Consider the following 14,805-nt stretch of genomic DNA (forward strand, 5'->3'; position numbering starts at 1 on the left):
AGGCTTTAGGGTAGTCAATGAAACAGATAGAGGTTTTTCCGAAATTCTCTTGCTTTCTCTATAATCCAATGAATGTTGGCAATTTGATCTCTAATTCTTCTTTTCTAAACCCAGCTTTAACATTTGGAAATTCTTGGTTTGCTAAAGCCAAGCTTGCAAGATTTTAAGCATGACCTTACTAGCATGGGAGATAAGTGTGACTGTCTGATGCTTAGCACATTCTTTGGTACTACCCTTCTTGGAAACTGGGATGAGGATTGACCTTTTCCAGCCAATCTTTTACACTGCTTTTTACAGACCTTTTACACTACAGGTGTAGACTATTCTGCTTCTACAAAAATACAGGTAGTAGTTTGGTGTCTATAAATAAACCTGCTTTAGAATGCAATTCATATTTTATTTATGGACAACCATATAAATGACTTAGGCATGTAGAAAAATCACAATTAAAATCTTCAACTTTGTTAACTCATTCATTTATCTGGGCTAACACTTTTTTCCAGATGATATGCAAAGAATAAAATTCCCATATTACAGATTGGAGTTCCACCCAATGGGAGGGCCAGCAAGGTGTTTTTGGAGGTCTGGTAGCTTTGATAAAACAAAATCACTAGTTATCATGTGAAGAATTCAAGAATATTGTGAAAAAAAACTGCCTTATGTGTTACGGTTAAAGAAAGTCTATGAATGAATCCTAAAGGATTTAACTGTAAATTAAACTTGAATACAAGAATTCCTGAATTCTATAATATTAGAGTACTCCAGACACTTTAGAAACACTTCCTCTCAGTCAGTCAGTTGGGTTCTTTCCTTCAGTTGCAGCTCTTTAATTAACTTTTGGGAGTAATAATTAACATAAAAATAGTTAGAAGTCTTATGGCATAGATAAAGCTTAGAAGATTGGAAGCAGGTGGGAAATTTAATGTGCAGCCTCAATGCCACCCTGAGGCAGGAACAGCTGGAAACTAACCTAAAAATTATAAGCAAACTACACATTGCAAAGGAAGCTATAGAAGGAGGGCTAGCCTCTTATATACGTTCAAGTGGTAAGTTAACCAGTTACACATACACATGAATCAAACCTATGCTGGGCTGAATTTATCTGAAGGTGTTTTAGCTTATCTGGCAAAGTTAGTTTCCAAAATAATCCCTAGTGTGCAGATTTGGGTTGGGAGAATTCAAACTAACTCATACTAACAGTTAAGTCTACTCAGACTTGGGATGTTATGAGCAAGACAACCGACAGACTTCCAGACTTACTTTGCCTTAACTCTCAGCAACCTAAAAAGCTGATTTACCTTTCACAGGGAGAAAGAAGAAACAAAACAAAATCAAAACAAATAAACTGAAATTATCAAGATTTTTGGAGTTAACTGCTCTTAGTTGTAAATACATAATATTTGCTCCTTACAGACTAGAACAACTGTAAACAGGAACGCAACACCGGTATCTTGCTACATTACACTGATGAAGTATTCCTGGAAGTTTGGCAACAGGATTGGCAACAGAAACACTTTGGGAGAGTTATCCCACGTGTCCTCTCCATCTAATCTTCAATGGGGTGAGCTCCACATTCCCTGCTTCCTTATCCCTTCACTTCAACATAGGGCACCTCCGACATATTACAGAAGTTAGAAAAGACGTTCAAGAGAATTTCAGCTGGCCATTAAGTTTACTTCAAGAAATAACTTCTACCAAACAAACGAATCCAGGACAGGATCTGAACTGACTTCTGAGATGTTATAGTATGAAATTGTTTGGGTATGTATCATGGGAAATTCCTCATTTATATAAATAAAGCTTTGCACAAACAAGAATTCCACTGAAACTGAGATACAAATAAAAGTAATACTGATGAACTGAAAGCAACATAATTAATCTAATGAGGCAATGTGATATCTTTTAAAAAGTTCTCTTCATCATAGCTTTTTAAAAATTTACATCACAGAGAAAGATTTAAGGTATCCTACTCACATATTTACCAATAAACTACAAAGTAAGGAACTTAGGTGCCGATTATTTAATAATAAGACTAAAAGTTCTTGCCAACAGTTATTTCATTCAACTTGCTCAATATAACAAAGACCATCAAAATTTAAAAGAACAGGTATTTACATGTAATCTGTATGATTTTTACTTGTGAGATGACTCCATCATGACTTTTTCTTTTTTATTATTATATGCAGGGAATAGATTAAAAACTGCACAGAAAAAACAGGTAAATTATTTTTAGTTAATATCAGGCATTAAGAAACTGGTAATTGAAACTGCCTATAGAGAAAAACACAACCTTACATCAGAGTAGCCAGCGGAAGCACTATGAAGGACAATAATATTGTCAGGAGACATCGGGTCTATTTTCAGTATTTTACATTCTCCTGCGAATGTGGTAATGACGCTCATGGGTTTCTTTTAGAAATCTTCATCTTTTTCTTTATCCTTGTTAGAGAGATAAGCAGGGCAACACTTTATATAAACACAAATAATGCATAAAAATCCTCTCTTGTAACCTAAGGTAGGTTTTATATTGCAAAATAATATAAATAAAAACACTTAATATTTCCAGCACAAAGATCATTTATTCAAATTGATTTGAGGTGCTACCAGTCACAATATTTTACGTTCTCAGAGGAACAGGCTGTACCTTCTTTATTTGGTGGCTGCAAACTTGGAGATAATGCAGGTAACAGGAAGGGCTCACCTGATGTAAAGCACTCCATTTTGATCCACACGACGCTGCCAACCCACAGGAACTTGTATAGCTGGAAGACCTCCATCCTTGTCCCCTCCGTCACACTCCTTGCCTCCATTCATTTTCTGTGTCTGCTTAGGACTCCCCAAAGATATCAGCAATAAGATGATGTCCTTGTATTACAGGGCATCGTGGCCTTCAAAAATGGCCAATGCAGCACAGTTTTCCCCAGACTGTACAAAATGCATTGGGAAGCTTCAGCTCAGTTTGGAACCAAGTCCTTGAAATCTGCCATTGTAGAAAAAATCAGTTTCCCATTATAATCTACATTAAATAACCAATATTTAATTCCTAAGGATGGTCTACATGGGTAAAAACAAGTGCTTCTGACTAAAGAAAATCATATTCAGCAATGCTGGTACCTTTCTGAAGTGGGAGAGGGGAGGAGTGTAAGTTTTTAGTTCAACATTTTGTCTTGAACCTTCATGTTGGACTAAAAGAACCTCTATTGTTTAGAAACTGGTCTCATTTTTACAGTGTGAGTCAGTTAATATTTTCAGGTACTACCCGCCTTTATAGGCCACATTCTTTAAAGTTTCTCTTCATCTTCCAATCTGAATCCAAGATGTTGCAGGTTGGTTCATCTGATGTTTTCATGTCTTCAAAATTCTAATAAGGTAGCCTGAAACACATATAAATATGTAAATACTATATTTAATAATGAAAAACTGAGAAGCTGCACACTTATTTATTTTTATTATTTTTATTTTATTTATTTAAAAAAATTTTTATTTTTACTTTATTTTACTTTACAATACTGTATTGGTTTTGCCATACATTGACATGAATCCACCACGGGTGTACATGAGTTCCCAATCCTGAACCCCCCCTCCCACCTCCCACCCCATATCATCTCTGCATACTTTTAAAAATGGAATAAACTGGTAAGTGTAGCAAGCCATTTTGATGTCCTCTGCTGTCAAAATCACATGTCAAAGTCAACTTTTCTTCTTCCAGCTTGATCTATTTACTCCAGATCAACTAGTCTGCTGGCTCTTCAACACATGTAGCTTTCTAATTACTAGAGACAGGCTCATAACCATGGCATTACACATATATACAACCTCCTTCTGGCAATAAAAACATATCTATTACCTCTTGTGACCTAACAACTAGAAAGCTGTGTGTTAATACAATCACTTTTGATTACTCTTTAATTCTACAAACCCCTATGATTTACTTTTCTAATCATTACATTCACCTAAACAAGAGGGTTTCTTTTCTTTATTTTTTGAAGATAAAATTAAAAGGAAATAAACACACAGTGCATTCCCAAGTATGAGAAGACTTTCCCCCACTGTTCTTGGCTGTAAGAGTGGGAATCGCTTTACTTAAGATTTACAAATTCCCTTCTATAATGGAGCATTCTCTTAATTCGTTTTTTGTGTTACAAGGTACTGTCTGGGGAGAAGACACATTGGCCTGAAACAGCAGCAGTCAGTGCTAAGGTGGAATGATACAAGAGGTCATCTTAATGGAATTGGTGAATAAACAAAGATGGCAAATAAATTTTTAAAAAGATTTAGTACTTAATTCTGGTGAAGAATGTGATACCACAGTTGCTAGCACTGATGTGGTAAAGAAGACTTTCTATAATCAATTTAATACACAGTGTGTGATTACCTTGTGGAACTCATGAAAGCACACTAAAGGATGAATGAAAAAAACTATTCTAGTGTTATATGAGTGGAACTTGTAGTTTGTTGATAAAAATTTCTGGTGACAGCATCATCCACAATTAAAAATGCTGAATCTTAAATAACTTAATTGAAAGTAAAGGTAATATGCTCTCAAAAACTGTGTTAAATGACTTAAGATTCATATCACAGTATTAAGATTGTTTAAATTTTAAATAAAAAATAATATTTTAGATAGTTTTATATATGCATGTATGACTCAGTAAACAAATTAAATAAATTAAACAGTGTTAACAGACATAAAACTACTCAAGTTCCAAACCTTTCTTCAGATTTTTTCATTGGGAAAGTAGGAGAATATAGTTAAAAGCATTATGTATTCAGACATATGCCTTATTTGCTGCCTTGGCTGTGAGGCAGATTAAAGGTGTTGTAATGAAGCATATACTAATTTAGCTGAAAGTCAGGAAGCATAGGGATGGGAGTGGGAAACACTGGCAAGCAGTGGGAAAAGTAGCAAAAATTTATTGGGAAAAATGTGGAGTATAAAGGAAGGTGCCAAGTAATGCATTCTCAGTGGTGACTCAAGGTGCTAATTACATTGCTAGGCCCACTCCACTGGGTCTATGCCTCTTATAGAAATGACCTGCTTGCAGGAATAGCACCTTATTTCTGTCTCTCATTCATTGCCCCTTTAACCATGATCCCTGTTGATCATGTCTGTGTTTATTCATGTTTCATTCCACAGTTAGTGAGCAGCTATTATGTATGAGGCCTATGCTATGTGCTGGAGTACAAAGGTGGTGTGTGTGCTTAGCCGCTTAGCCGTGTCTGACTCTGCAACCTCAGGCTCCTCTATCCATGGGATTCTCCAGGCAAGAATACTAGAGTGAGATGCTGTTTCCTCCTCCAGGGGATCTTCCCAACCCAGGGATTGAACCCTCATCTCCTGAGGCTCCTGATTCTTCACTATTGAGCCACCTGGGAAGTTCCACAAAGGTGGTAAGATACCACTTTATCTAAAGCCCAGGGCAATGTCTGGCACTAAAGAGCTGCTGAGGGGAAAAAAAAAAAGCTGCTAGTGGGGAAGAATAGAAAAGAAAGAGGGAGGGAGGGGGTCAGGAAAGGATGGAGAAAGCAAGGAAGGGAAGAACAGTCCCTGTTCTCAGGGAGTTTCCTGCCTAGTAGAGCTCCTGGTGCTACTGAAAGATGGGAAAGAATTCTGTGTCATTCTGGACTTCCAGTCTGATCAAACAGCAACAGACACTGATGAGAAAACCTGATTTTTACAGTCTTTTTTCACGCTCATTTTATTACCTTTCTTTTTCCTAAAGAAAAGTCTTCTGTGGCCTGTGGTCTTTAGATTGGACTAGCTCTCATTTCCCTTACTTTCAAGCTTTCTGATCATTTGATGCCAATTTCTCTTTCTTTTTAGTTTGCCTGCTCTTGAGTGTGACTCCAACTTTCCTGAGATGGACTGGCTCACGCCCTTAAGTAATTTGTGGATCTGCCAGATAATGACATCAGACTGATTTCTGCCAAATATCTTCCTCATATTTCAGTAAAAACTACAAAGATCTGACGGCTGGGTTTTAGACCTGCAGTTTTGAAAGCATGGTCCTGGGACTGCCATCATTACTGTTAACAGCTGGGATTCTGTTACAAATGCAGAATCACAGAACTGACCCCATACTTTTTGAATCAGAAACCCTGGAGGGCAATCTTTTAAAACAAACAAACAAACAAGCCCTCTAGGTGATTCAATGGCATGCTCAAGTTTGAGACCCACTGACTCAGACTTCTGTACCAGCTTCCCTTCCCAGGATAGGATCCGGTTTTACATTTCCACGGCTGGCCTACTTCTTCCTTTTGTTCCTGGGAGGGTCATTCTTTTTTTTTTTTGGCTGATACTTTGGCATTTTAGAGGCAGCTTAATTGTTAAGGGCCTTAGGAACTCCTCACAGAGCCGAAGTCCAGCGAATATTATCATTTGTTTATTTCTAAGTGGGACTGATTTCTTCAACATTTATTTTATAAATTTGGAAAATTCAGAGATGTTTGTGATGAAAATTAAAATTAAAATTGAACTCTAATCTCACCATTAAATAATAACCACTGCAAACATGGATGACTCTCAATCATTGTTTTAAAAAGTTTTAAAAGCACACATTAGAAAGAGTCTAATAAACAATGAGCTACCGCTCCAAATTTACAATGCATTTTGTCACTTTGCTTATTTAAAAAAACAAAAAAAACACTTAGAAAACATTACAGATGAAGTTCAATACTATCCCTCACTCCCATCCAGTTTCTCTTTTTAGTCCTGTTCCCCTCCCCTCTGGCCTAAAGAAAACTAACACTCCTATTCTGGTCTGTAGAGAGTCCCTTGGGCGGCAAAGAGATCAAACCAGTTAGTCCTAAAGGAAATCAACCCTGAATATTCATTGGAAGGACTGAGGTTGAAGCTGAAGCTCCAATACTTTGACCACCTGATGCCAAGAGCTGACTTATTGGAAAGGACCCTGATGCTGGGAAAGATTGAGGACAGAAGGAGAAGGGGACGACGGAGGATGAGATAGTTGGACGGCATCACTGACTCAATGGACATGAGTTTGAGTAAGCTCTGGGAGCCACTCGGGAAGCCCACAGATGGGACAGGGAAGCCTGGTGTGCTGCATTCCATGGGGTCTCAAAGAGTGGGACATGACTCAGTGACTGAACAGCAACAATCAATCCTTCCTGGTTGTTTTTATAGGTAAACAATATTTGGCTTTGTTATATGTATTTTAAAGTTTTTACTTTTACATAAATACTATTATACATATATATTCTTCAACTTGCTTTTTAAAATTCAACACTGTTTTGAGTGCTATCTCTGTTGACATATACAGATCTATCTCTTCTGCAGATATATAGATCCAATTTATTCATTTTAAACATGTGAATAGTATTCTACTATATAAATTTACAAATATTCATCTATTGGAATATCAATCATATTAATGTTGGTTCTGCACATTTAAGCTTTGGAGGCACTGCCAAATTGCTCTTGAAAAAAGCTAAGCTAATTCCAATTTTTTTCTATGTATAATAGTGCCTTCTTTAAATATTGAATTATTACCACTTTGCACTTTATTTTCAACTTAAGCATTTTACTATGGCATTCAATATTTACTTCCCTTTTGTGGAAATAGATTTTTCTCCTAAATTTTCACAGTTACAAATAAATCTGAGACAAATATCTCTGTACATAAATCTATTGCCATTTTGATAGTTTACTGAGAAGGCCATGCATCTCAAACTTCTGAAAACTGATACATGCCCTCTTTTGCTAAATATTATAGCCTATTCTATTTGCCTCTGAGATTCTGATAACTTTATCTTCTATATAGACCAATTATTCAAGACTCATTAAAGTTTTATTTTTATAGTTTTATCATTAAAAACTAAAGTTTATCCTTTTTTTCAAATTTAACATAAAAACTACATATCCACAACATTTTCCCTTCACCTCTCCTGAAGATTTCATTATGACCTACCTTGTTTACATGACTTGGTTTAAGCCCCAAAGACACAGATTAAAACTAAAATGTCCGGAAACATGAAAGGCACTTTTGTCTCACTAACACTGAGGATCAGTACACACAGGACATCTTACACACAGGACACACACTGAGATCTTACACACACACACACACACACACACACACACTGAGATCTTACACACAGGACATTATTTAAATTGATGTCACAAACATTTCTGGCAGAAATAAAATAAAATAAAAAAGTAGGGTGTGTGGGTGTGTATGTGTTCTGAGGAGAATATCTGCCACCATTCTACCAACATTTTCATTTTCCAACCCCCTCAAAATATGCAAATAAGTCTATGACAGTTGGCTTTTGTTGAACTGAATTTTAGTGACCCGATTTAATTCTTTGCATTGGCTTCATTCAGAATTAAAGTTAGACGTCACCTCCCCAAAGAGACACTGTAAATCCTAAGTATTCTCCCACACATTGTTAATTCACTGATACCTCTTATTAACTGATATTTTTTTTTTGGTCATTTATTTGTTTGTTGATCTTTCTTCACAGGAATGTAAACTAACTCCTTACATCAGGGACCTTGTTTCTCTAGGTTCTTCCAATAGTTCCATTTCCTGATTAAAGCAGGTTTACTGCCTCGCCTACAGGAGGTGCTTAAACACTTGATGAAGACAACGTACATTCCAATTAGTCAACATAGTTTTCTATTCTGATTTTTACCATATAGACTTGTAAGGTTTTTAGCAACACAGGCATCTGAAATGAAAGAGAAGCTTTAAAAAGAAGTCATAGAAGCTAGGGACTATGCATGTTGACAAAAAACACAAGGGATTTTTTTTTTTTTTGCTCTAGCTTTGTCCATAATGATCTCACAATCTCTGAATAATAATTTTTGTGTAGAAAAAGCATGGTGGGGCTTCTAAGAAAAATAATATGCTAACTTTTTATTTTATTTGTAAAGCACATCAGAGTTTTATTTAAATAGCTTATATACACACTCTGATTGGATTAATAAAGGAACCACTAAAATGAATGCAACCATATAAAAATGAAACCTGTATTTCAACATGATGCTAACTAAGGCAATAGACGGCTTTTTCTCTCTCTGCTTTACCAACATTCTTGTCAACCTAAGAATAAACTCACTGTGTTATGCAGTGTTAAGTGTATATTTTAGAAGTTATACCCAAAATACCAAGAAGACTAGATATCAGAGAATATGACATCATGAAAATAAGTAGCTACTTTTCATAAATTTCTCTGAATAACAACAAACATCATATATTTTTCTGAATAATGTCACAAACTTGATTAATGGTGAAAACAATGAATTGATTTTTAAGTCATGTGATACTACGAGTAAATTCTATTAAAATGTTTATCACGTTAATCATACATTAATCTTGTGCTCAGTGGCATTACTTGGATGCATAGTAGGACAGAATGAATACTGAATGAACTACTGATTTATCAAAATGAGACCATGTAAATTAGATAAAATACCAATATTTAACATGTGTAAATTATCACATATTTTATACACAATGATTATAGTTAACTCATGAAATATTCAAAGTTTAGAAGTCTCCTCCAGTAAGTCAACTATACTTCAATAACAAAAAAAGGAAATCTCTTCCATTCTGACATTTGCAAGGATTAATGCCTCATGTTCAATACTTGAGAAAAAAGGCTCACATGAAACCTCACTCTGTGGGAGAGGGAGAGGGTGGGATAATTTTGGAGAATGGCATTGAAACATGTATACTATCATATAAGAAATCAATCACCAGTCTATGTTTGATACAGGATACAGGATGCTTGGGGCTGGTGCAAGGGGATGATCCAGAGAGATGATATGGGGTAGGAGGTGGGAGGGGGATTCAGGATTGGGAACTCATGTACACCCGTGGCTGATTCATGTCAATGTACAGCAAAACCAATACAGTATTGTAAAGCAAAATAAAGTAAAAAAAAAAAAAAAGAAAAGAAACCTTCTCTATCTAAATTCTGAAACAATATGTACATGCAACAACAGATATGACTGGATTAAGAAATAACATGAGCATTAGCATTTTGAAGCATAATGTCTGAGTAACTACAACATTATTATTATTTGATTGGGTAATAAATGGATATACTCATCCTCTTTCCATTAGTTAAATTATGCTTGTTAGGGTAACCCTAAATGATATTTGCCCCTTTCAGTTATCTTTCACCCTCATACCAATTTACACAGTTCCTTTATAGCACTTAGCCAGCCCTCCCATCCAACCTTGCCATCTGTTTCACCTTCACCTATTTGTTTAAGCTATGCATTTTTATTTATGAGCATGCTCATCTTACAGTTATATCTTCTTTCATTTTTAAAAAATCTTCCAATAAATTAGCTTCATTTTAACTCTGGTTGTTATTTTCATTTGGTTCTTATCTTCACTGTGTAGCCACTTTTTCCAAAACAGACCTCTCAGATACATCTTTTGTAAGAGACCTAATGCCTCTGCCAGGCTGCACTTACTCACCCCAAACTACCCCAGTGGAATTTACATTTGTTTTACAAATTTATCAGGATATAAGCACATCTTTCCTGCCCTGATTGTTAAAACTCTCTGGTTTCAAACATCCTTGCCCTTTCAGTGTAGAAGAGTGTTAATGTTCAAAAACTGTGTATGAGGATGACATCAGTCCTCAGAGGCAAGGTAACACGAAAACTGAACTCTGCCCATCATTGGTCAGGAGGATAATTTATACAGGCCATTTCATGTTTGCAACGTTCAGCAACTTACACATCTAGGCACACAGAAGCCTTTAAAAGACTAAATGCTAAATGTAGCAGGCTGCAATTGGCCACAAATATCTTGTAGTTCCTTCCATTAGGAAATGAGATTTATTATTCTGCCCTTTGGATCTGGGCTGACCTTGTGACTTGCTTTGATCAGTAGAATGTGATATAGCTCAAGGGATGGACCTAAGCCTCAAGAGGCCTTGTATCTTCCACTCTTGCTTCTTGGAATGCCACTGTCACACAAAGAACTGGAACTGGCCCTTTGAGGATAAGAGACCATGTGGAGAGAGAGAAATCCAGCTGGTCCGTCTGAAGCCCCAGACACATACATGAGTCCAGCCAGCACCATGTGGAACAGGGATGAGCTGTTTCATGGAGCGTAGCCTAGTCTTCCAACACACTGAATCAGCAGTATTATTTCAAACAGCCAAATACTACACTGGAAGTGATCTGAAAGTCTTAAATAGGGTTTTATTTAACTTAACTACAGTATTGAGATGCTACGTAGCTCTATCTCTTCTTTTTCTAAGTTTTGTTGAGGATAGTCATTTCTGTTCATTTTATTTAAAAAAATTTTTGTCCACGCTGTGCATCATGTGGAATATTAGTTCTCTGACCAGGGATTGAACCTGTGACCCCTGCCTTGGGAGCTTGTAATCTTAACCTCTGGACTGCAGGGAAGTCCTGTAGCTCTATCCTTGTGACTTTGGGTAGGTTTTAAAAATATTCTTTCCTTATAAAATGGAGATTTTATAGAACTGTTCTGCTTTGGGGGTACAATAAGCTAAAAGTCGTAAACCAGTACCTAGCACATAATAAATATCTACATTATTATTTATGTGCATGCATGCTAAGTTGCTTCAGTCATGTCCGACTCTTTGTCACCCCATGGACTGTAGCCCACCAGGCTCCTCTGTCCATGGAATTTTCCAGGCAAGAATAGTGGAGTGGGTTGCCATTTCCTTCTCCAGAGGATCTTGCCAACCCAGAGATCGAACCCAGGTCTCCCCCATTGAAGGCAGATTCTCTACTATCTGAGCCACCAGGGAAGCCCACTGGTATTATGCTGTTATTTCTCTACATGGAGAAAAAGGAGAGTCAGAAAGAACACATTAACCAGAATGACCTACAAAGTACAAACAAAAACTAAGGCTCTCCCTTTGACTGGTTCTAAAAATGCCTCAGCCTATCACCCTTACTTTTCTGCTTGGCATGACATCTCTCACCACCACACTCATGTTTTTCGTTAAACCAACTTCTGTTTATCTCAGTTTAAACATCACCTCCTCAGAGAAGCCTTCCTGGTTTCTCCAGTCATTATTTGGCTTTCCAAGTCTAAACTGAATTCTCCTTATAACTCTCTCTGATAAGATTCAGGAATTAACATGTATTACTACACACCACTGAGTGCTTTCTTTGCCCTTGCCATTCTACATGACTACGCAGAAAACACAATTGAGACAATTAACTTTAAGGTAAAGCTTCCCTTTGTGCTTTTGAAAATATAGAAGGAAAGTGAGGGTTTGTATGCACATGAAGAAAATGCTTACTATGCATTTTACTTTCTTAAAAGTCGAAAAGAGAATAATCACGGATTCTGTTATTTTAAAAAAATTCAGAGAACTGTCTGAAAGTATAGTAGGTCACACCAGAACATCTAGGACATAATAAACTCATTAGAACTCTCAGGGAAAATTTCTTTATGATTTACTTCTGTATATTAAGCATCAACATACTTGGCTATTTTTGCTATTTTATAGTATAGTAAAGTTTCTCATAAGGATTATTTATAAAAAAATATACTTGCCTTCATTAACATAATCTTTTTAAGAGTGCAGTAAGCAAGTTGAAGGGGTGATTTTCACATTTTATCTGTGCATGATTGGTATTCTGGTTACTCAAGGTGTAGCTCAATAGGTTGAATCATTAAACAATAATGTATATCAGCTTTTTTGAAATTAAAACTGTACTAAGAATGAAACAAACATGACTTTGGTCCATTTTGGGGTTGCACAGCATATTGAAACCGCTAATGTTTATGTACTCTTTTACTTAAAAAAATGTTTAGCATTCTTCAATTCACCTGGCAATGGGGTTACTCAAAGAGAAAATAGGAAGACTCCTCAGCCACTGGAGAAACAAATACATTGTCTCTAAATATGTATAAATATTTAGGAACACTCAAGTCTAATCAACATCTCTATCAAATATAATTAAATGTTAAAGATAACCATAGTCTAATTAATTATCTGAAAAGTTCTCTCAAAATGCAAGAGGAGGAAGATGGTCTCTGTGTTAACTCTAGATGGGGGAGCCCAAAGCACACAATCTCTAAGTTCCATGAAATAAATGATATTTTGCTGTGTTTATTTAGCTTACACATCAGGAATGAAATGAGTAAGTAGTAATACCTGTAGATGGTTAGTGGTGTCATATGAAAAGTATCTCAAGGAGGCTCCATTTAGCATGTGACTGCTCACTGGAATGCTGAAGGTGGCAGAGAAAATGTAGCAGCCAAAGAAAACTTACGCACAAAACATTCAATTTAGAGAGGCAGGTAGTTTCAACAGCACAAAAACCGGGCATAGAATATTTTACCGAACATGCTGAAGAAAAGCAAAACATGTAGAAAATAAAGTCTCCAATTCAACAAACAGGAACTGGAGAGCAAAATATAAAACCAAGTTACAATCAGAGGGCTCTAGGCCAAATCTCACCAGTGGCAGTATTTGGTACACACACAGTTCAAGAATAATAATACAAGTGAATTAATTGACAATATTTAAATCAGAAGGCATATGAAAATTTGCATTTCTTGCGTTACCTGGGAAACTGGACAATGTGGTAACACTAGGTCAGCATTCCTGCCTTGCAACAATTATCTGGAACAGATCAGTGGCTGCTCCTTCAGACAGGACTCGGCTCTCCAGTTCACTGCAGTGGCTTCCTGCTTCATTCCCACCAGCCTGGCCTCTGTAGGCACTTGGGTTTCCAAACTCTGGAATAGAAAGGACCTTGAGGTAAGGCTTGAGGCACAGACTCTAGCCCTCGACAAGAGGTACAGCTTACTTTTTTTAATGACCACTTAACCTATACTTCACAGTTTCTTCACAAGGGTAGAGGATAAACTCTCAGTGGATATGCATTATTAGTTTCTGAAGGAATGCCAGCCAGTAAGCCAGCTAAAAACGCAAGCACAGTCAACTTTCTCAGTGAAGTTGATTTGACCCCCAGACGTTGGTGATTGTTGAGTTAGAGGCAGAGGGTACACAGAATGCTCATCCAACTTTAATCCTTTTTCTTTCTGTCTGTCTTAGTACCATTGTCAGCAATACCACTACTTCAGGAACTTAATGTTGGAATCGAATAATCATGGAACCAAACTGTACATTATTAATATTGAGTTACAACATGACATTGTCCCCCTGACATTTAAAAGTGCTTTCTTTTAGCAAATAAGAAAAAAAAAAATTGTAAACACTTTCAAAACACTTGAGACCTTATCACCCTTTACTCAATTTTCTCCTAGCCATCAGGGAAACAATGACAAGGCTGTTCCTCAGCTTGGGAACTGCACCGAATTATCTTTGGTGCAGTTTAACTCACTTTGCTTGGTTTCCATCGTCACTGAACAATCTTCTGATTATTTGATGGATTTCACAGAGGTTTTGATATCATCAACTTATGACAGGTATCAGATACAAGTATTTCAATCCGTGTAAACAAACCAATCAACAAACAATCAACTGGTTTATAAATTAAGTTCTTGGAAATATGGATGGCTTGTGTCAGACACTAGAGGCCCATCACCTTGAGAGGAATGGCAAAATCAATGTTTCATAATTGGAAGAGTAGGGGTCACATCCTGGACCATAATTACCCCACAGGGTGCTCCTCTAACTTTGGGATCTTTCCAAATATCTGGCCTCCTTTTTCTTTTTAATTTTGGGCCAAAGGAGGACAGGGGACGATGTAGGACAGGGGTAGCAGCATGCTTGAGCAATGCTATTCCTCAAGAAGCAGCCAAGAGAGATAAAGAAACAATTAAGGGATGTGGGACCAAGGTTAAATAACTAAGTTTCTATAAT

At 36.7% G+C, this 14,805-nt stretch overlaps 1 protein-coding gene across 3 annotated transcripts in view; it reads right to left on the reverse strand.

Annotated features, from left to right (window-relative positions):
• Positions 1 to 14,805, reverse strand: part of MBD5 (methyl-CpG binding domain protein 5) — a 477,029-nt gene that overhangs the window by 57,181 nt on the left and 405,043 nt on the right. For 2 of the 3 annotated variants that reach the window (XM_069577616.1, XM_069577617.1), the window contains 3 exons: positions 13,542 to 13,715; positions 3,264 to 3,374; positions 2,702 to 2,980 (listed from right to left, as the gene is read on the reverse strand). In XM_069577616.1, the coding sequence (XP_069433717.1) occupies positions 2,702 to 2,814 (113 nt within the window). In that variant the 5' untranslated portion in view covers positions 2,815 to 2,980; positions 3,264 to 3,374; positions 13,542 to 13,715. Of the gene's footprint in view, positions 1 to 2,701; positions 3,375 to 13,541; positions 13,716 to 14,805 lie in introns of all 3 variants that reach the window. The other variant, XR_011254548.1, reaches the window with a different exon arrangement.

This window comes from Ovis canadensis, chromosome 2 (genome assembly GCF_042477335.2).
Source record: "Ovis canadensis isolate MfBH-ARS-UI-01 breed Bighorn chromosome 2, ARS-UI_OviCan_v2, whole genome shotgun sequence".
Classification (NCBI taxonomy): domain Eukaryota; kingdom Metazoa; phylum Chordata; class Mammalia; order Artiodactyla; family Bovidae; genus Ovis; species Ovis canadensis.